The following is a 21,427-nucleotide window of genomic DNA, read 5'->3' on the forward strand; positions in this document are numbered from 1 at the left end:
CTTATCTCGCATGGAAATATCTATTTCTCTCAAAGGCCATCACCCTCCCCCACCTTCCCAAGAAAGTAGGTAAAAGGCCACACAAATAAAAAGGAACTATAAACAAGCCTTTGTCTTGTGTTTTTGGCTTTAAATGAAACAGACTTATTTATGTATACCTATGGGGACATATGTATACCTATGGCTGATTCATGTTGAGGTTTGACAGAAAACAAGAAAATTCTGTAAAGCAATTATCCTTCAATTAAAAAATAAATTAATTTAAAAAAGAAAATCCTAAAGCTATATGAAGACAAAAAGAGACACAAACATATGCACACAGAAATGCAGGTTTTTGAAACAATCAATCATATTTGAACTCTAATTCCATTAACAATATCAGTTATATTCTTTGACCCACTGCATCATCCAATCACTGGACAAGGGCAAGAATCACCCTGATATTGTAGATGAGGAAACAAAGGTATAATTTAAAGTTATATGATTTGTTCAGGTTAAATGACTGGAAAACGTCAAGCAATATTAGACAAGCAAGGGAATCAACACAAATATGTCAAAAACATTCTCAAAAAAATAAATAAATAAATACGGACATAATCACACACATTTTCTTTGCTGCAGAGTCTTTCGGCTATAGGTAATAGAGGTTTTAAATTGTTATACTGTGATGAAAAGAGGTTATTGACACAAGGAACTCTTTAGGAGGTGGAAATAAAGCATGACGAATTATGAAAACAAATTCATAGCAGCACCCAAGAATCAGAATAAGAACTTTGTCACAGTGCTCGACCAGCTGAGCACACTGTTTGGATGGACACAGCGATGGTCTCTTTCCCTTTAATGTAAAAGATGCTTGCCCTTCACAAGAGCTAAACAGAGATCATGCAAATGCAGTTCCATATAGAAACCATGAGTAGCAGGAAAGTATAACTGATCCAGTTATACTCATTTTTGGATGCCTTTTCCTCATGCAGAAAGGGAGGGCATAAGAAGGAAACAGGATGGACACCGACTTTAATTCATTAAGGGTGAGCTGTGCCTTATATTGCCACATGTGGGTTTGTTCTCACGGCTATCCTTAGGATGGCGTATCCTATTTAGTGACCTCTCAGAAGTAAACACACTTCCGTCCCGTGGAGGGGCCTTCCCACCACACACAGCTGCAGAGGTGATGTGTCAGCTGTGACTCTTCGGTGGTTCGAGACATGGGATGTGAAAATGGAAATCTCTCACCTTGCTGCTGTGATCAGTATCATCTGAGGATTCCAAGTCCGGCCCCTCCGCCTCCTCCGGAGCAGCCTCCGCACCGCTGCCCTGCTCGCTGCAGAGGTTCTGGCCTGCAGGATGAAAGCAGAAGGACACGCCGGTCAGCACACACAGTCACCGCTGCAAGGGCACGGGGGCAGGGCGCCCCGCTCGTGTGCCCAGTCATGTCCCAGTCTGTGCGACCCCATGGACTGCAGCTCGCCAGGCTCCTCTGCCCACGGGATTTCCCAGGCAAGAATACGGGAGCAGGTTGCCATTTGCTGCTCCAGGGGATCTTCTGGACCCACGGATGGAACCCGCATCTCCCTGGCACCAAGCCAGCTGGAGAGCCTCAAGCTTATGATGTGTCCATATATTGTTAAACCCTCCAAGTATGGGCGCCATGACCTTGGATCTTAGCTGTCTTTGTTGTTACCACTATTATTATTACTTTATAATACGTTCTTACTATTTATAGTATATATTTTATAACATATAATATTTGCTATGGACTGAATGTTTATCAGTCCTGAATATTCATTGGAAGGACTGAGGCTGAGCTGAAACTACAATACTTTGGCCACATAATGTGAAGAACTAACTCACTGGAAAAGACCCTGATGCTGGGAAAGGTTGAGGACAGGAGAAGGGAATGACGGAGGATGAGATGGTTGGATGACATCACCGACTCAATGGCCATGAGTTTGGGTAAACTCTGGGAGTTGGTGATGGACAGGTATGCCTGGCGTGCTGCAGTCCACGGGGTCGCAAAGAGTTGGACACAACTGAGCGACTGAATTGAACTGAACTGAATGTTTACCGCCGCCCCACCCCGCCCCTGCCAAAATCATATGGAAAGCCCTAACCCCCAGTGGGACTGTATTTGGAGATGAGGCATTTGGGAGCTAAGGAGGCTTAGAGGAGGTCTTGAGAGTGGGCCTCCATGATGGGATTGGTGTCATGAATGTCACTGGAAGAGAAACCAGAACTCCCCTCCTGTCCTGTAAGGACACTGGAGACAGCCACCTGCAAGCCAGGAAGGGAGCCCTCAGCAACAAGCCTGGTCTTGGACGTCCCAGCTCCAAAACTACGAGAAATAAATGTCTGTTGTTTAAGCTATTCAGTCCGAGGTCTGTCACCACAGGCCCAACCAAGACAATAATTTATACATGTGTGCATGTTAAGCTGCTTCAGTCGTGTCCGACTCTTTGCAAGCCTATGGACTGTAGCCCACCAGGCTCCTCTGTCCATGCGATTCTCCAGGTGAGAATACTGAAGTGGGTTGCCATTCCCTTCTCCAGGGGATCTTCCTGACCCAGGGATCGAACCCATGTCTCCTGGAGCTCCCGCACTACAGGCGGGTTCTTTACCACTGAGTCACCGGGGAAGCCAATAATACATATAATAAAAGTTAAATAAAATTAAATTGGGCGATTTGATTGATTTATAATCAACAAATTAATTGTTGGATCAATTCATTGCTGCTACTGCTAAGTCACTTCAGTCGTGTCCGACTATGTGAGACCCCATAGACAGCAGCCCACCGGGCTCCCCCGTCTCTGGGATTCTCCAGGCAAGAATACTGGAATGGGTTGCCATTTCCTTCTCCAATGCATGAAAGTGAAAAATAGTGAAGTCGCTCAGTCGTGTCCAACTCTTAGCAGCCTACCAGACTCCTCCGTCCATGGGATTTTCCAGGCAAGAGTACTGGAGTGGGGTGCCATTGCCTTCTCCGCAATTCATTGCTAGGACAACTGAATAAAGCATTCTGAGAAGAACATTTTAAAAATAACTGTTTGGGGGCATCCCTGGTGGTTCAGGGGTTAAGAATCCGCCTGCCAATGCAGGAGATACAGCTTCAGTCCCTGGGATGGGAGGATCCCACATGCTGTGGAGCAACGAAGGCCACGCACCACAGCCACGGAACCTGCACTCTCCGTCCGGGAGGGGCAACTACTGAGCCCATGTGCCGTAACTACTGAAGCCTGCTCGCCCTCAAGCCCATGTTCTGCAATGAGAGAAGCCTGTGTCCCACAGTGAAAGGCAGCCCCCACTGACTGCAACTACAGAAAAAGCCCATACAGCAATGAATATCCAACACAGCCAAAAATAAATAAATCAAATTGGTTTTAAAAAACTAATAACTGCCTCATAGACATTATCTGGCAAACTTCAAACATCTTATAACACCCACTCTTTCCACCATATTCCATGCGAAAGTGCAGGTAACTTTCTTTCCTATTTGAACGAGTCCCGACTCCAGTGGTTTTGCCTGGAGAACCCCATAGACAGAGGAGCCTGGCGGGCTACAGTCTACAGTCCGGACCAGCAAGGGCTGGACACGACTTAGCGGCTAAACCGTCAACTGCAATGGTTGGCTACGGTAAGCCCTGCACTGGGGAAGAGAACATTAAGATCACTTCCCTCTGGGAGGCTTCTCAAATTTAAAGAGCATCTGAGCTGCCTGGGGATTTCTGTCAGGCAGATTCAAGCAGAATAGGGTCAGAACTATGGTTCTGCATTTCTTACATACTCCATGATACCAATCAACACTGCAGGTCCATGGACCACACTGGGAGCAGCAAGTCTCTCGGATATTTACAAACCTCTAGCTAGTCTGGTAAGACATTGGTTTGATGACTATTAGAATATTTCAGGCACTAGGTCAGGGACTACAGCACCATACTGTAACCAGATAAGAGAGAAGGGAAGAAAGAGAAGAAACCTGGGTAGAAGGAGCCACTTTCTGACTCTTGCGATGAAAGCGTCAGTCTGAAAAGAGTCCACCTTGCTCCAGTGGCACCATCACAGTCATAAGCCTGCGTCTGGCATCACATTCAGATTCTAGGTTGACTGGGACACTAAGGGAAGAAGCCAATTCCTGAGCAAATCTTGCTCCAGAACTGCATCCTGTGGTCCCCTTCCCTCCCCTGGAAGGAAGCACCAAGGAGGCGAAGCTTGCGTGGTTTGTAAGTTTCTGTGCCCACCCTTCCTGCGCCCTTGCTCTGGCTCTACGATTTTCCTGCACTTCTTTTAATTCCTAGCTCACTATACATCCATGGACAGAGGAGCCAGGGGCTACAGTCCATTGGATCCCAAGAGTCAGACACGACTTAACAATTAAACCACCACCACTCAATAATATGGTGGAAGCCACCAAAGAAGGAAGTTCAGTTAACTTGGTGGACATCAGCTATGTCACACCGTCACCGCCAGAGGGGGAAAAAAATAGTGACTGAATGCTTGAAATGGGGGCAATGACCTAGATGCTGGGGCTGGAGAGAAGGGGAAGATGTGAACAGCGTTTAGCTCTGAAATGGCCGGATCCATGGCTCTCTCAGCAGTAAGCTGACAGCCGGGCTGTAAGACACACAAGGTCACCTTCATGCTGCAGTCTGCACAATGGCAACCCCCATTCTGTACAGCCAGATGCCGTGACCCTGCATATTTCCACTGCACATTATAATGCCTGGGATCTAGAGGATGCTCACGGAACAGTGGGGAAACGAATGAAAGGATTTTCATTGCTAACACGGGCCAGGTATCCTGAAAAGGAAGCAATGCCGCCACCGCCACCCCCTCCCCCCGCCAATTCTACAAAAACACTGACAAATGCTAAGTAAAATAGAACAGAATCCTTTTTAATTTTTATTATTATTATGTTTTGCTCACACTGCACAGCACGTGGGCAGTTCCCCAACCAGGGATCAAACCTGCGCTCCCTGCAGCGGAAGCAGGGAGTGTTAACTACTAGATCACCAGGGAAGGCCCCCTAAATCCTTTTTAAACATAAAGCTGAGCTCTAAGAAATCCCAGAGTCCAAAATGAAGACAAAGGAAGCCGAAGCAGTGGGCCAGTCCCAAAGCCATGGCAGGGCTAGATAATTCACCATCTGCCTCCAAACTGCATACCCCAGCGCAGTGTTTCCTAAAGGGAGTGGGACTCTGCTGGTGCCAGGAGCGGACGACGTTTGGGAAGAAAGTGTACACACAGCAGGTACACAGGGCACTAGCCTCCCTGGGCCTGAGCACGGAGCACCTTCTGCGCTCCCCAGGCGCTGTCACAGTCAAGAAGGCCCCCAAACCAGCCCAAAGCAGAGTCAGCACCACCTGGGAGCACAGCCCTGGAGCCGTCATAAGACAGAAAACAGGGGCTGGGTCAGTGCAGCTCGGGGAGTTAGAACCAAATCTCCCACGCTCATAGGGTTCTCCTAAAGTACTATAATCTCACCCCAAAAACACAGAAAAAGACTTTTTTTAAAGTACTGTGTACTCCATTGGAAGGACTGATGCCGAAGCTCCAATACTTTAGCCACCTGATGCGAAGAGCTGACTCACTGGAAAAGACCCTGGTGCTGGGAAAGACTGGGGGCAGGAGGAGAAGGGGACGACAGAGGAAGAGATGATTGGATGGAATCACCGACTCGATGGACATCAGTTTGAGTAAACTCCGGGAGACAGTGAAGGGCAGGGAAGCCTGGCGTGCTGCAGTCCACGGGGTCGCGGAGAGTCAGACACGCCTGAGCGACTGAACAACAAATGTATAAAATAGGTGCCACTAATGAGAACATACTGTATAGCACAGGAAACTCTGCTTAATGCACTGCTGTGGCCTGACTGGGAAGGAAATTCACACGGGAAGGGATATGTTGACAAGTTTATGGACGGCTGCTTCACTGTGCTATCCATACAGGAGAAACTAACACAACTTCGTAAAGCAACCATATTTCAACGAAAATTTTAAAATAAATAAATAAAGTACTCACATGTGAAAGAGAAAAAAGAAAGAAAAAGAAGCTGATCTAACTCTGCCTATACTCTGGGATACAAGAGTGGGGAGAGAGAGAGGGGGGCTTCTTCTTGGAGATGAGAACCACAGGCTGGCCCCATGGGTGCTGGAGATTCAAATTCACACTGTGTTCTCCATTCTGGAGACTGCGATGACTTCGTCTGCTCGGGCTGGTATAACTAAGACCGCAGACTGGGTGGCTTAAAGAACAGACAGTTACTTGTCTCAGTTCTGGAGACCGGAAGTCAAAGATCAAGGTGCCAGTGGGTCCCTTCCATGGTGAGGCCCCTGCCCTGGCTGGCAGACGGCTGCCACCTCCCCGGTACCCACACAACCTCCCCTTGTGTGTGCAAGGTGAGAGGGTGAGCCCTGGTCTCTCCTCCTCTTCTTACAGGGACACTAATCCCATTACAGGAGCCCCAGCCGGTAACTTCATCTAAACCTAATTACCTCCCAGTGGCCCCCAACTCCTAATAACCCTCCCTCCCACTGGGGGTTAGGACTTCAATGTAGGAACTCTGGCAGAACACAAACATTCAGTACGTGATACTCAGGCTGAAAACTTCCCTTAAAGTTGTTCTAAATTTGTATTCCAAGGGCATCTGGCAGAAGGCAAAAAAACAAGTCTGTTCTGGAGGGAATCACCCTTAACGATGGTTTCGTATTAATGGTCAGGCATGAGCTTGGTCCAACAAGAACCACAATCCATCATCATACAACACAAGGAGAACCAGCTCCCCATGATGGAGAAGCAGCAGCCACAACAAGCAGAAAGAGGACTTCCTAGGAATAATACTGTAATTATCAGACTACCAAATGAGTATGCTTCAAAAAAAAAAAAACAAGAAAGAAAGAAAAAGGAACAACAAAAGAGAGACTTTCAAAAAAGATTAGTAAATTTGTAAAACTTTTAGAAATGAGAGCTATAAACACTGAAATTAAGCACTCAATGGATAAGAATAAAAAGCTGAAGAAGCTTGAAAGACCTATTTGAAGACATTACCGCACTAACGCACAGACATCCTCAAATTCTCAAACTGTCAACATAAAATTGACATAATTTCAAGTCAAAATAGTGTTCAAGAAGAAAAGTTCATAATAAGAAACATTTGACAAAAAGTGGGAAATCTTATTAAAACAGAACTTTCCTAAAAAAAAATTCTCTGAAGTATGTATTTAGGGTGGGAAAATATGTATACACACACACACACACATGCATAATCTGGTATACGAGGTGAAATGATAAATAAGAGCTGATATACACACAGGCCAAGCTCCGGGAGATGCTGAAGGATAGGGAGGCCTGGCGGGCTGCTGTCCACGGGGTCTCAAAGAGCTGGACACAACTGAGTGGCTGAACAATAACAACACAAACAGGCAAGTCACAGCACTCCACACACACGCCCAGAAGGCATCTGTTCCAAAACACAAGATGAAACTAAAGCGATGGCGGGGGATTGTATTTACATCATTTCCTGATCCTTTTACACTTTAAGAGAAGTAAAAAGAATTCAGTCTTATTTTGTTAGAAACAATGTTAAAATTTTAAGGGAAAAAAAAAAAATTAAGGGCAACCACTGAATAGAATAGAATTAGATTGTGTAAGTTGAAAGGGGCAAGTGGAATTTAGAAATTCAACCCAAAAAAGGACTAAGAAGGGCAGGAAGAATAAACAAGATCAAGACAGCAAAATATGATGAGAGAAACGAGCCAAGATACATGGATCTTCTAAATAAATGTGATGTAGACTAAACTCAATGTTATACTTCATGTTTAGATAAAAACCGTAATAATGTCACACAAAGCCTCACCTACATGCTACACGTAAGAAATAGACTAAACAAAAAGACAAAGAACACTGAAAGTATCAGCGTAGAAAGTTAGGCAAATGTAAAGAATGCTCTTCAAATGCCAGACAAAATAGATTTAGTCAGACTACAGAAGAGGTAAACATCAAGAATCATTAAGCTTGATCCGCGAGTGTATTTTAAACCCTATTCACAAGAATGCGCGAATGTATGTTTTTTCCAAGGATTAGCAATGTAGGCAAACAGGCCACATATGACGCTATAATATAAATCTCAACAAATAGCAAGGAATCTGAATTCAGACAGACCACACTGGCAGCGTTATTTCTGGAACAAAATTTGCTATGAAAGAGCAAAAGGCCAGTATGCCAAAGAGAATTTTAGAGCAGGGGGAGGGGGGGATGCAGGGAGTTGGGGAATGAAAAAAAAAAAGCAAGACTGGGATACTTTCCCTACCAGATATCAGAATGTATTTAAAGTTAACAGTAATAGAAAGCAGTGCAGAATTAGCAAGAAGACAGGCTAACAGAACAGACAGTCCCAGAAACAGCCCCACCCATTGTGGAAGTGTGATGCACAGCAGATGTGGCACTGCAGATCCGGGGGAAAAGGAAGGAACATTTGATAATGTAGCTAAGACAGCAGACTACCCACACGGGGAAACAAAAAGCTGGACCCGAACTCCCATCCTCCACGAGAATCAGTGCAGGGAGGTATAAACCCGAAAGGAAAAAGTTCAAAATATAAATCTTCAGCAGAAAATAACAGAAGAAAATGTCTGTTACCCAGGGGAGAGAGAAGGAGTTCTTACACAAGAGAGAAAAAAGCACAAATCCTAGGAAACAGAAAATCAGATTTTACTAAAGTTAAAAACTTTTCTTTGTCAAAAGGCAACACGAAGGCAACAGGATACACTGTAGACTGAGAGAAGTTATCTTCAACACATATAACTGGCAAAAACAGGAATATCTAGAATATAGAAGAAGCCCTATGGATCAGTAACCATGGGTCTATCTGATTCTAAAACATACATTCTTTTTAACCCCGTTGGCTCTGCTTCTGCACCTACCTGAAGATAAAAACTAATAAAAGAGGAGAGACTGAGAAAAAGCAATGCAGCTGTGGTTAGACAGTCAGCAAAGATGATAGTGATGATTCCTCCTGTTCCTGTAAGACCTCTGTGTCTGTCTCCACGCCCCATGAATTTGGGTTGGTCTTGTGACGATCTGAATAGCAGCGTGTGACCCAAGGGGTGATACGCAAATTCTGAGCTAAGGTCTCAAGTGGCATTACAGTTTCGGGTCTGATCCCCCAGGAATGCTGGACCATCATGTGATGAAACCCCCAAGGTAGCTTCTTGAGAATGAAAGACCTCAAAGAAAGAGGGGTCCAGCCAACCAATCACCAAATACGTGAGTGAGGCCAGCTTAACCCGGTCCCAGTCCAGCCCAAACGGCACAGCCAATGAGACTGACTGAGGCAAGGGGGGCAGAACAGCCACCCGGCTGAGCCCGGCCCAGAGAGCTGAGCGCAGTGAGCGAACTAGACGGTGCTTTCCCACGGTTTGCAACAAGGCAGTAGATGGCCAGTGCGTGGTTAGGGGACTTAAGTCATCAAAGAAAGCCAGAGAGGCAGGAACTGACGGCAGGGCCCTTTACGAGAGCTGAAAAGAGATACCAGCACGGCAGGATCAGGGAATCAAACCAGGAAAAGCCACGTTCTTGCTCCCACACTTCAAGGCCTCCTCTGCACACCTCCCGAAGGAAGAGGTTTATAGAACACCATTGCTGAGATTCTATGCAACCCCACACAAACAGAATGTTGCAACTTCCTGCTGGAGCTTCCTTCACCACAAGAGACTTTTCCTCTAACAACAGACACTGAAGGAATTATTTTCTTTGTCCAGTGTACATGCAGACAGCTCCAGAGAACTGGAGACAGGCTAAGAGCGGGCTGAGGAGGCAAGGAGAAGAAACTGCGGGTCCCACCTCCACCCTTCCCAGCACGCAGCACATTGCCATGTGGCATAAAGGAGGTGCTGGGGATACCTGGCACCTCAGAGACGGAGAGGGGCCAAAGCTAGAGACACAGAATAAGCAGGGCAGACAAGGGAGGATTATTCAGCTACAAAACCAGAGGGCGACAGAGGACGAGGCGGCTGGGTGGCATCACCGACTCGATGGGCATGAGTTCCAGCAAGCTTCAGGAGCTGGTGGTGGACAGGGAAGCCTGGCGTGCTGCAGTCCATGGGGTCGCAAAGAGTCGGACATGACTTAGCGATTGAACTGAACTGAACTGAACTGAAAACCAAAGGAAACCTACTATTAGTAACAACATGGATGAACCTTGAGGGCATTATGCTAACTGAAATAAGTCAGAGAAAGAAAATACTGTACGATCTCACTTATATGTGGAATCTAAAAACAAAGCAAAAAGCCTCACACAGAGAACAGATTGGAGATTGCCAGAGGTAGGGGGTGGTGGGGCAGGTAGGTGAAATGGGTAAAAAGGTAAAAACGTATAGTTATAAAATAAATAAGTCACGGAGATGTACAACATTTGTTGTTATCTAGGCAAAGTCATGTACGACTCTTTGTGAACCCAAGGACTGTAGCCCGCCAGGCTCCTCTGGCCATGGGATTTCTCAGGCAAGAATACTGAGTGGTTTGCCATTTCCTTCTCCAGGGGATCTTCTGAACCCAGGGATGGAGCCTGCGTCTCCCGTGTCTCCTGTATCGCAGGCAAATTCTTTACTGCTGAGCCACCTGGGAAGCCATACACACACACATTTATTAATAATACTGTATTGTATTTTAAGGAAGTAAATCTCAAAAGTTCTCATCATCAGAATAAAAAAGGAACTATGTATCCTAGTGGATTTTAACTAGACACAGTGCAGATCATATAGCAATGTATACAAATATAGAATCATTATGTTATACTGCTGAAACTAATGTTATACGTCAATTACACTCCAATTTTTAAAAACAGGATAAGCAGGGTGGGTGGCTCGGTAAAGAATCCGCTTGCAATGCAGGACATCTGCGTTGGGAAGATCCCCTGGAGGATGGCATGGCAACCACTCCAGTATTCTTGCCTGGAGAATCCCACGGACAGAGGAGCCTGGTGGGCTGTAAGAGCTGATCACAACTGAGTGACTAAGTACAGGGCAGCCTCAGAGAAGGGGGAAATTCAGGGCAGAGCGGAGCCCAGCAGGACAGAACCGCAGGCCGTCACAAAAGCTGCCGTAAATAACATTCAATGCTGTGAACAGGTGTGATCATTTCTCTGCTTCTTAAAATTATTTTCACATCATAATGGAACTGTTTCTGTAACCAAGGAAACCTTTGCTGCTAGCACGTCCCACTCACCATTATCAGGATAGAAAACAATGAGGTTAGGAGAAGTACAAACACAAGCACATAAGCTTACATTTCAATTAATCTTTGATTTACATGGATGAGGTACATTCACTCAGGTTCCATTCAAGCCCATTAGAGACTTAGATTTAACAGAGGAAGGAAAAAAAGATCTTTGCCTTATGAGATATATTAACAATGTTTGTTAAACTAGCAGATACTCCAAACATTTCCAAAGACGAACTAATCATAACTGACTTTTTTAAGGCCTTTATTAACACCTGCGTTTCATTCTCAGAGTGAAAAATGGCTGAGGAGAAGGGAACAAGGAAAGGTTAGACACGGCCAGTAAAGACACTGGGGCTTCCCAGTGCAGGAGACATGGGTTCTATCCCTGGGTTGGGAAGATCCCCTGGAGGGGGAAATGGTGACATACTCCAGTATTCTTGTCTGGATATGTCCACGGATGGAGAAGCCTGGCGGGCTATAGTCCATGGGGTCGCAGAGTCAGATGTGACTAAACGCACACACACACACACTCACACACACACAGTAAAGACACTGAGCTGGAATCCAATCCTCAGGCTATGATTTTGCTTTGCTTTTCAGCCATTTTACTGTCATATAAGAATTCCATAAAAACACTCAATATATAAGATCAACATAAACACTCACCCCTCCCCCAAGCTAAGAAAATAAAAACAAAACAATTATAAAGGGGAAAAAAAAAACCCTCAGGAGAGCTATACATACTCTGTAGGGGGCGGGGGAGGAAAAACACTACAGTTTTAACTTGAAAGACAATTTCTTTCCAACCACATTTCACAAAATCCCAGAGTCTGTTTCTCTACACAGAACAGTTTTTTAATCCTAAAAAACTGTACATATAGTTCTTCCCAATCCTATCTGCTTATTGTGAAAGTCAAACTATAATCCACTAATGTTCTTTAAAATTATACAAATGGAGGTTCTTAATCTCCAAAGCAACACTGTTTTTCCACACACAGGACTTGATGGTGTCATTAATCAAAACCAGCAGGAAGTCAGGACTAGGCGTTGGGGTTTCCCCAGCAGGGCCCTCGGGAGCAGGCCCTGAGCCGGGTGACAGTAAGCATTGCACACGGTTCCATGTTTTCCCAACAGACGCCTAGAAGGCCATGTGCTGCTGGCTAGCTGTGAGTCTGCAGCAAACCTGGAGAAGGCGACCCTGCCTGTCTGCAGGAAGACAAGTTTGAGCGGCTCCTCTCTCTCTGTCGCCCCTCCCTGCTGCCTGCAGAATGCAGCTGCAGACCATGTGCATGGACCATCACCCAGAAACAGAACCTTGCATTTCACGGGCACAGCAGGGAAGCCTGCACTGCTGGGCAAATCAAAGGAGGCTTAACAGCTTCCCCCACTCTGACCAAGATGTCTGGGCTCTCCTGGCTATCACAGAAGCCTTTCCCATTGCAGCAAAGGCTGCTTAATCTACTTCCTGCAGGTGGACTACCGGTGCCCACCACAAATGGCATCTTTCCACTCAGCAGCAGATCCCGGGGACTGACTCTCCAAACCCAAGGCTCACCCTAATTGCCAGGGCGGGCCACAGCCACTTAACCCCCCAGCTCAACTTCTGGAAAGGCCATTTTTCAAATTAGAAGCAATGGCAGTCCACTCCAATATTCTTGCCTAGAGAATCCCATGGACAGAGGAGCCTGGCAGGCTTCAGTCCATGGGGTCACAAAGGGTCGGACACGAATGTGTGACAAACATTTTTAGTTCACTGAGTTTTCATCATAAGTGTTGATTAGTCGCTGAGTAGTGTCTGATGCTTTCTGATCCTACGGACTGTAGCCCGCCAGGCCCCTCTGTGCATGGGATTCTCCAGGCAAGAATAATGGAGTGGGTTGTCATTCCCTTTCTCCAGGAGATCTTCCTGACCCAGGTATTGAACCCATGTCTTTTGCTTTGGCAGACAGATTCTTTACCATCGAGCCCCCAGGGAAGCCCCTCATTGTAATATCATAAACTATTTGCTGATCTAAGCAAGGGCACCTGCTTTATCCCAACTGGTCAAGTGAATTCTAGGGACGATAAAGCCAAGCTGCCTCCATCACAAAAGTCAAATGTACTTGAATGTTAAGGACAGAACTTTAAGTGAGAGAGACAGACAGATGTTTTGAAGTCCTGGAAAGATATCAGGGATGCCCTCCGAATTATGATTCTTGTAGCTGGCATGATATCAGGGGCTTTTATCAAACTTATTTCAAAAATTATTTTTGATTAGACTTGCTTTCCTATATTGATGCTCATATAATACTTTGCTAGCTGAGGAGTGAAGGTATGCATTCTAATAAACCAGGCCAGTGGTTTCACCTGGGAAGATTTCACCCTGGGGGAACATTTAGCAAAGTCTGAAGATAATTTTTGATTGACACAATTTTGGGAAGAGGGTTATGAGGACTAGTTGAGAGTGGTTTGTTGGAAAACTGCTAACATCAAGGCTGAGAACAGCCCCCCACAACAAAGAATTTTCAGGTCCGAAATGGCAGTAGCACCAGATGAGATCATAATTCAAAATAAATCACACAGGAGCATGAGAGAGGCTTTCTGGGAAGCTCAAAGAAACTAAAGTTTTGCAACTTCCTATGCCAGCTTCCCCTTCACTTCAAGGCTCTTTCTAAAACAAGATCCACTGAAGCAACAAGCTTTCTCTCTGGACCTCCTTCCCCCATTTTCTTACCAGTATGGACCTAAACAACTGTTGAAAAAAAAAAAAAAGATGAAGAATAGCCCCAGGCAGATTTCCACAAGGACACATGGATGGTCAATGGCCAAGAATGGAAACTGAGTCTTAGAGAAAGCCCTGAGGATGGAATCTAATTTCCAGTCCCTGACATTTCAAGCCAACAGAGCAACCCATACTGGGAAGTGTCCTTCCCATACTGAGGAAGAGCAGGATAAAGGTCACCTAACAGGTTGTCATTACAAAAATCTCAGTGAAGCAGACAACAGAAAGTTATCCACAAACACCCCAGTTATGGTCTGCATGGGACTGTAACATTCCAATCATCTTACCATTTCACCCAGACAAAAAACAGGGCCAATAACCAAGGAGACAGCTGGTGACCTAAGAGGGTGACCTCCCATCTTGATTGCATATTAGAATCACCTAAAGGTTTTTAAGCAACCACGCACCCTAACAAATGCATACCCAGGCCCTGCCCCAGACCAAGGGAATCACTATTTCTGAAAAGGGGCCCAGTGGTCTCAGCATCTAGACAGTAGAATCAACTTCTTTCTACCCAGGGAAGGAAACTGCTTTAAGTAAACTGCATAAACTCAGTTCTCAGACAACACTCCTGGTGTAGACAGAAGTGGAATAGAGTAGTAAGGAGAATCACAACCAGCAGCCCCTGGTTACAAGTCAGAGAACCTTCCCGTCACCATGAAGACTCTGTGTGTTGAATGCGTATTCACTGAGCACCTCCTAGGACTTATTCTGAACACTTCAATTACTCACTCATTCCGCACAACAGCCTCATGTGATAGTAGCGTGGTATGATCGCCACTGTAGGTACGAGGTCACAGGGCACAGATTAAGCATCATCTGTTCAAGTCATGAAGCTAATAAAGATAAACATGGGACTCATCCCCAAGGAGCCTGGTTCCACAGCACGCTTAAACCATTAGGCACTCAGGTTTCCACATCAAGGAAACAAACCTCTCCATGAAAAAGGCTTCAGAAAGAATCCAGCCCTGAAAGTTAACCACAACTTTCCATCAGAATTCTCAGGGCAGGATCAGGGCCAAGCTTGCAGACTTGGACTTGCTACAAGGGGCAATCACCGGGAAAAACCTCCTGCAGACAGGAACCAGCCGGGGAGCCCGTGGCCACGGCCAGGCCCCCTGTCCTGGTGAGCTCACACTCACCATGAGCACCCTGAAACGGTCTCCGCATCAAACCTCAAACCTGTCACTCAGGATGCTTCTTATTTTTAGTTACTTCTAAATTTAGACTGAGGCTATAGTCCAGCCTGCCCATTGTATACAGTTTCTCCGTTGTTTTCCATCGTCACTGCAGCTGTCTGTGGACACTGCTTTATCTCTGCTTCATTGTGGACCATCTTTCAGGTTGTTTTATCCTGTTTACTTGCCCCCTCTTTTATCTTCCACTGTTAAACATGAACCAGGAAATGGTAACAACCAGAAAGCAAACAGGCTGGGACCCAGGTGGGGGGCCTGAGTGTCTTGCTTCTCTCTGGCCAAGGGGATGGAGCTGCAGCTGCTGAGAGCATTTGAGAATGCTTCTGGAACTTATTAATGTTGAAACCAACTTAACAAACATCCAGAAAACCCACACTGTGACTTTACCTTCACACTGTTATTTTTGAACCAGGTTGATTATCTAACTTAACCAAACACACTTGATTCTGAAGGGTTTTTGATCACTACAAAATAGTAAAAGGTGAAGCGATTAAAACAACAAAGAACTACACTAGAATGTTAAAGCAGAAGGACAGAACCATGTCACAGTCAGCAATATAACTGTCAGCATCCAGCTTAATTATTAAGAGCAAATACTTAAATGTCGATTCCAAGACGTGGTTTGCGTGTGTGTGTTATTCACTTAGTCGTGTCCGATTCTTTGCTACCCCATCAACTGTAGCCCTCGGTGCTCCTCTGTCCATGGGATTCTCCAGGAAAGAAGACTGGGATGGATTGCCATTCCCTTTTCCAGTGGATCTTCTCAACCCAGGGATCGGACCTGGATCTCTTGCATTGTAGCCAGATTCTTTACTGTCTGAGCTGCCAGAGAAGCCGATATGATTTGGAAACAAACAAATAAATAAATAAGTCATCTAAGGATGATTCCAAAACAAAAAAGTTTTAATGGGGAGAAGGAAATGGCAACCCACTCCAGTACTCTTGCCTAGAAAATTCCATGGATGGAGGAGCCTGGTGGGCTACAGTCCATGGGGTCGCAGAGTCGGACACAACTGAGTGACTTCACTTTTCACTTCACAATGGGGTTTAAACAATAGTAGGTTCAGTATATTTAGCATCTGGTCTGAAGGAGGATGTACGGGCAGTGGATAGGGTAGGGCTGTGTACACAGAATATACCCAGATATTCTCAAAATAGGCACCTATGTACAAACACATCTTTAAAATAAAAAAATTTTAATAAAAAGTCTTAAAACTTCACAAACTGTGTATATGCATATACACAGAGACACACACAAATCTTTTCTCAAAAGAAAGAAATGCATCAAAACAGTGATTGTGTTTAAAGGAACAAATCATGAGCAATTTCAATCACACTTTATATGAGAGGTCTGTAAAGGGCCAGATAGTATTTTCTGCTGTGCAGACCATGCATCCCAGTTATAACTACTCAAATCTGCCGCTGAAATGGGAAAGCAGCCAGAGACAAACATCAATGAATGGGTGTGACTGTGTTCCAATAAAGCTTTATTTATAAAAAGAGGCCATAGCCTGGATTTGGCCAGTGCGTCTTGATTTGCCAACCCGTACTTTATACCCATAACCTACAGGAAGAACTGAGACAGAAGATATCCAAAAGTGGTTGAGCACACACTGTGGTTTGTGGTGTGTGCACACAGACCCTATAAAATCCTTTCAATAACCTGATGTCACCCACACGCCTCGCTCGGTCCTTTTACAGAAACCACTGTGAACCGACTTTTATGGGGTGGAGCCTGCCATCTTGTGGTCACGTAAAAGAACAGCCTTCGTGGTATTCATACCCTATCATGTGAGCATACACAGCTCCCTGGTCAGAAAGAGAACAAACACCACTTGATATCACTTATATGTGGAATCTAAAATACGATACAAACGAGCCTATCTACGAAACAGAAAGAAATGCGGGGACAGAGGAGAGACTGGTGGCCATCTTCCCCCAGGGGAGGAGGGGGAGAGGGCAGGAGTGGGTGCTCCGGATTAGCAGATGCAAACTGGCACATGCAGAACCGATAAACAATAAGGTCCTACTGCAGTGCCCAGGGCAGTGTGCTCCATGTCCTGTGATAAGCCACAGCGAAAGAGAGCATGAGAAAGAATATATACATGCATGTATGTGTGTATGTCGTTCAGTCACCCAGCCACATCCGACTCTTTCTGACCCCACGGACTGCAGCACACCAGGCCGCCTATATATATATATATATACATAGCTTCCCAAGTGGCCACAATGGCAAAGAATCTGCCTGCCAATGCAGGTGACATGGGTTCAATCCCTGAGTTGGGAAGATCCCCGGAAGTAGAAAATGGCAACCCACTCTAGTATTCTTGCCTGGAAAATTCCATGGACAGAGGAGCCTGGCGGGCTATATAGTCCATGGGGTCGCAAAGAGTCGGACACAAGTAAGCAGTCACACTATGTGTGTATATATATAACTGGGTCACTTTGCTGTGTAGTGGGAAGTAATGCAACACTGGAATTCAACTATGCTTCAACTACACAAACAAACAAACAAAAAAGGTAACAGCTCCCTGGAATGCTTTCCTAAAGATATGATAGGCATATGGGTACTACAATTGATTGGGATCAACTCTCTCAAGACTCAACTTGTTGAGTTCTCCCAGGGAACCAACAATAAAAAGATGAGCTATCAGCAGGCATCTGTTGTGATCTATTCTTACTGAGCCGAGCTTCAGAAGGGACTTTGCAAAACAAGAACACTCAAAGTACCTACACTCAGAGGTGGGAAAGGAAGGCCTTTTTTAACCCAGCTTTTAAAAATAAGTCCCCATACCCAGCTTACTAAAAGCCACCCCAGTTCTAGAACAGGTCACGGCAAGATTAAGCAAAGAGCTCTTATCTCTTCACCTGGCTTGTTCCAGATTCTCCTGCTGAACAAGAATGGGTACCTGAAAGAGAAGAAACTCTAAGCCCAGTCCCAGGGAACAAACTCAGGCGGTGGAGAGACGCAGGCAAGAACAGTACTGCAGAAAGAAAGCCCCCATGGAAGACATCTGGGGGGCCAGAGGATAGAGCTCGGTGGGGGGTCCCAGAAGCCTTTCTGGGGCAGGCAGCACCCAAGCTGCTCCTTCTAGAGTGAGCATAAGGTTGTCAGAGGGAGTGGAAGGCAAGGTATAAACAGGAAAAACAGCAGATGGCACAGGGGAAGGGGTTTCTGCCAACGGGCTCATCTCCAGACTGGAGGTCAGAAGAGCCCAGGGAAAAGCAGACCAAACTCCAGCTCGGGGCATACTTCCACCCCAGGCTTCTCAGTCCACATCCTCTCCCCCTTCCACACAAGGAACCACAGGACGGGGGCGACACAGGAGATGGAGCCATGAAAGCAGGGGCACAACCAAAGCCCCAGCATCTTCAGTGACTGCTGGCGTCTTTACATCTCCACCCACAGTCAAGAGACAGCGGCCTCGATCTACTTATCTTTCCCCCAAAGGACAAACAGCAGCAGCACCACAGAGCTTCCCACTGCAGCCAAGCGGCAATTCCACCGGCGCGTACGTCCCAGGCCCCTTTACACCCGGACATGGGAGCTCAGGAACCTGTTCATCTTCCTCCCGCATCTCCCAGGACCTGCCAGGCGCAGGAAACCCACCGAAAGACGCAAGCCGCGGGGGGCACCCAGGGCACGGCCATACCTGTGTCGCTGCTGAGAAAGGCGAGGGGGCTCTCGCCGAGGTCGGCCGGGCCGTCCAGCCGATGGGGCGGGTTCTCCAGCAGTTCTGCTCCTCCCTCCAGCTCGGGGCAGGTCCTCACCAGGAGGCCCAGGCACGGCTGTGTGAGGAAATCTCTGAGCACAGAGGAGTTCAGGGTGCCCGCAGCCCGCTTATTGATCTCGAGAATCTCATCTCCCGCCTTCAGGCCTGCCAACGCGAGATGGAAAAATGTTTAATCTCAGACACACACACACACACATAAAAGCAGCAGCAGCGTCAAATCAGATGGCAGCAGCAGAAGAGTGCTGCTTCTAAAGGGCACGCCGAGCTCGCCTGTTAGAGGTGTTAGAGGTGTGTTAGGGCTGCACACAGCCAGGCGTGCGCCAAGGGGCTCCTCAGGTGACCACGTGGGCTTGGGTTCTGGAAGGTTCTACACTGGGATGTCACAGCAGGCCTGAGCTGCCCTGGATACACCGACCAAGCAACCAAACAACCGTACCACTCCTTGAATCTATGCGCTCTGCTCTTAGCCGCTCAGTCCTGTGACCCCTCTTTGTGACCCCATGGTGTGGCCTGCCAGGCTCCTCCGTCCGTGGGATTCTCTGGGTAAGAATACTGGAGTGGGTTGCCATGCCCTTCTCCAGCTTCCCAACCCAGAGATCGAACCTGGGTCTCCTGCACGGCAGGCAGATTCTTTACCATCTGAGCCCCCGGGGAAGCCCGTGTGTTCTATCCTAGCTATGGTCCCACCATTTCGAGGGCCCCCTGATTTCAGCAATGTGTGTGTCATGTACATGCTTGTCTACCGTGGACACGTGTGCACAGTCAGCTAAAGCCTAAAAATCGTTGCTATGGAAACAAAATGCAGGCGTCTCCTCGGCTACAATCACTAAAGGTCACCTCATTGCAAACACACCCAAGGATGAGAGTTTACAGAACCAAATGCAATCATATTTGCTCCCCACACCCTGTCCAACCCCCCCTACCACCACTACCTTTTATATGGGCTTCCCAGGTGGTGCTAGTGGTAAAGAATCCACCTGCCAATGCAGGAGATGTAAGAGACTCAGGTTCGATTCCTGGGTCGGGCAGATCCCCTGGAAGAGGAAATGGCAACCCACTCCAGTATTCTTGCCGGGAGAGTTCCATGGGCAGAGGCACCTGGCGGGCTACCGTCCATGGGGTCGCAAGAATCAGACACAACTGAGAGACTGAACCGCCACCATCACCTTTTATATAAAACTACATCAGGACCTTGGGGTGAGTGGCCTTTTGAAGGTCCCCAAAGGTTCTGCTACTTTTGCAAAGCATTCTGGGGAGCCGCCAAAGCTTGGGACCCAGAGGAGTAGCCGTGAACAAGCCCAGTCTTGGAGAACAAGAACTTGCAACGGACTTGGGGCCGGTCTGCCTGATATTTAAAAACACGGCAGCAGTGAGAAGGGGAGGGGTTAGGAGAGAACAGGAGGAAAACACGGGTTCCTTTCGGCTAAAAAGAAGGAAAGAGGGTGATGCCTGTTTTCTAGACTAACATGGAAAAACAAATGTGTAAAAAGGGAGTGACTGAAGGGCAAAGGATGATCTTCACCCAACGAGAAGCCACAGAGCCCCTCAGGCACCCGCAAGTCTCTCTGATTCCGCAGAGAAGTTCTCACTTCCCAGCTTCGCTGGGTCACACCTCTAGGCCAGCTTTACTCAGGTTTCCCCAACACTTTTGAAATCAACTCTCTGTCATAAAAATACTCGAAGAAACATCACGGGTGAGAAGGCAAGGGGAGAGAAACAGGAAAGTTTCTCTCCATGCCAGAGGTGGAATTCTAGGAGACTAACCATTCCACTTCTGGGTGAAAGATTATGGCATTTCAACGTTTGAACTGAGAATACAAAATTTCCACATGTGAAAGGCCATTGTCATCTTTGAAGTCTTCTCTCGGAGACAACTGTGATTAGGCATCAGAGGCCGTAATATAAGGAGAAAAAGAGGAAAAGACAAAAACTAAAAACATCAGCAAGTTTTGTTTTGTTTTTTGAAATGAATCGCTAGGTTGGCTGGAATTCCCTGGCGGTCCAGTGGTTAGGACGCCACGTGCTCACTGCCAAGGGCCTGGGTTCAATCCCTGGTTGGGGAACTAAAGCCCACAAGCCATGCAGCCCAAAAATAAATTGATTTCTTTAAATAACTTTTAAAAAAGAATTTCTAGGTTTGTATGACTGTTTGAATACGAGTGTATAGCGGGTTAAAGGGTAACCCCTGAAAAGACATGTCCGTGTTCCAGAACCTAGGAATGGGACCTTATTTGGGAACAGGATATCTGCAGCTGTAATTCAGTAGAAGCTCTTGAGATCAGACCATGCTGGGTTATCTGACGGGTCCTAAACCCAGTGACAACCATCCTGTGGGACAGGCACAACAGAGAGACCCAGAAGGTAGCGGAGAAAGGCAGGGGAGGACGGAGAGTGAGGCTGAGGGTCGCTGCCACAGGCCAGCAAACACCAGATGAAGGGAAAGGCAAGAAAGAACCCTACCCACCGACCCCCACCCCCAAGCCTCCCAGGGGCCCCAGCCCTGCAGACACCCTGGCTTCAGACTGTC

The 21,427-nt window shown here is 46.7% G+C and overlaps 1 protein-coding gene across 6 annotated transcripts in view; it reads right to left on the reverse strand.

Moving 5' to 3' along the window:
* The window catches only part of TIAM1 (TIAM Rac1 associated GEF 1), a 455,872-nt gene that overhangs the window by 53,594 nt on the left and 380,851 nt on the right, over positions 1-21,427 (reverse strand). For all 6 annotated transcript variants that reach the window (XM_070455141.1, XM_070455140.1, XM_070455136.1 and 3 more), the window contains 2 exons: positions 18,820-19,044; positions 1,234-1,337 (listed from right to left, as the gene is read on the reverse strand). In XM_070455141.1, coding sequence (XP_070311242.1) covers positions 1,234-1,337; positions 18,820-19,044 — 329 coding nt within the window. The remainder of the gene's footprint in view (positions 1-1,233; positions 1,338-18,819; positions 19,045-21,427) is intronic.

Source organism: Odocoileus virginianus, chromosome 25 (assembly GCF_023699985.2).
Source record: "Odocoileus virginianus isolate 20LAN1187 ecotype Illinois chromosome 25, Ovbor_1.2, whole genome shotgun sequence".
NCBI lineage: Eukaryota > Metazoa > Chordata > Mammalia > Artiodactyla > Cervidae > Odocoileus > Odocoileus virginianus.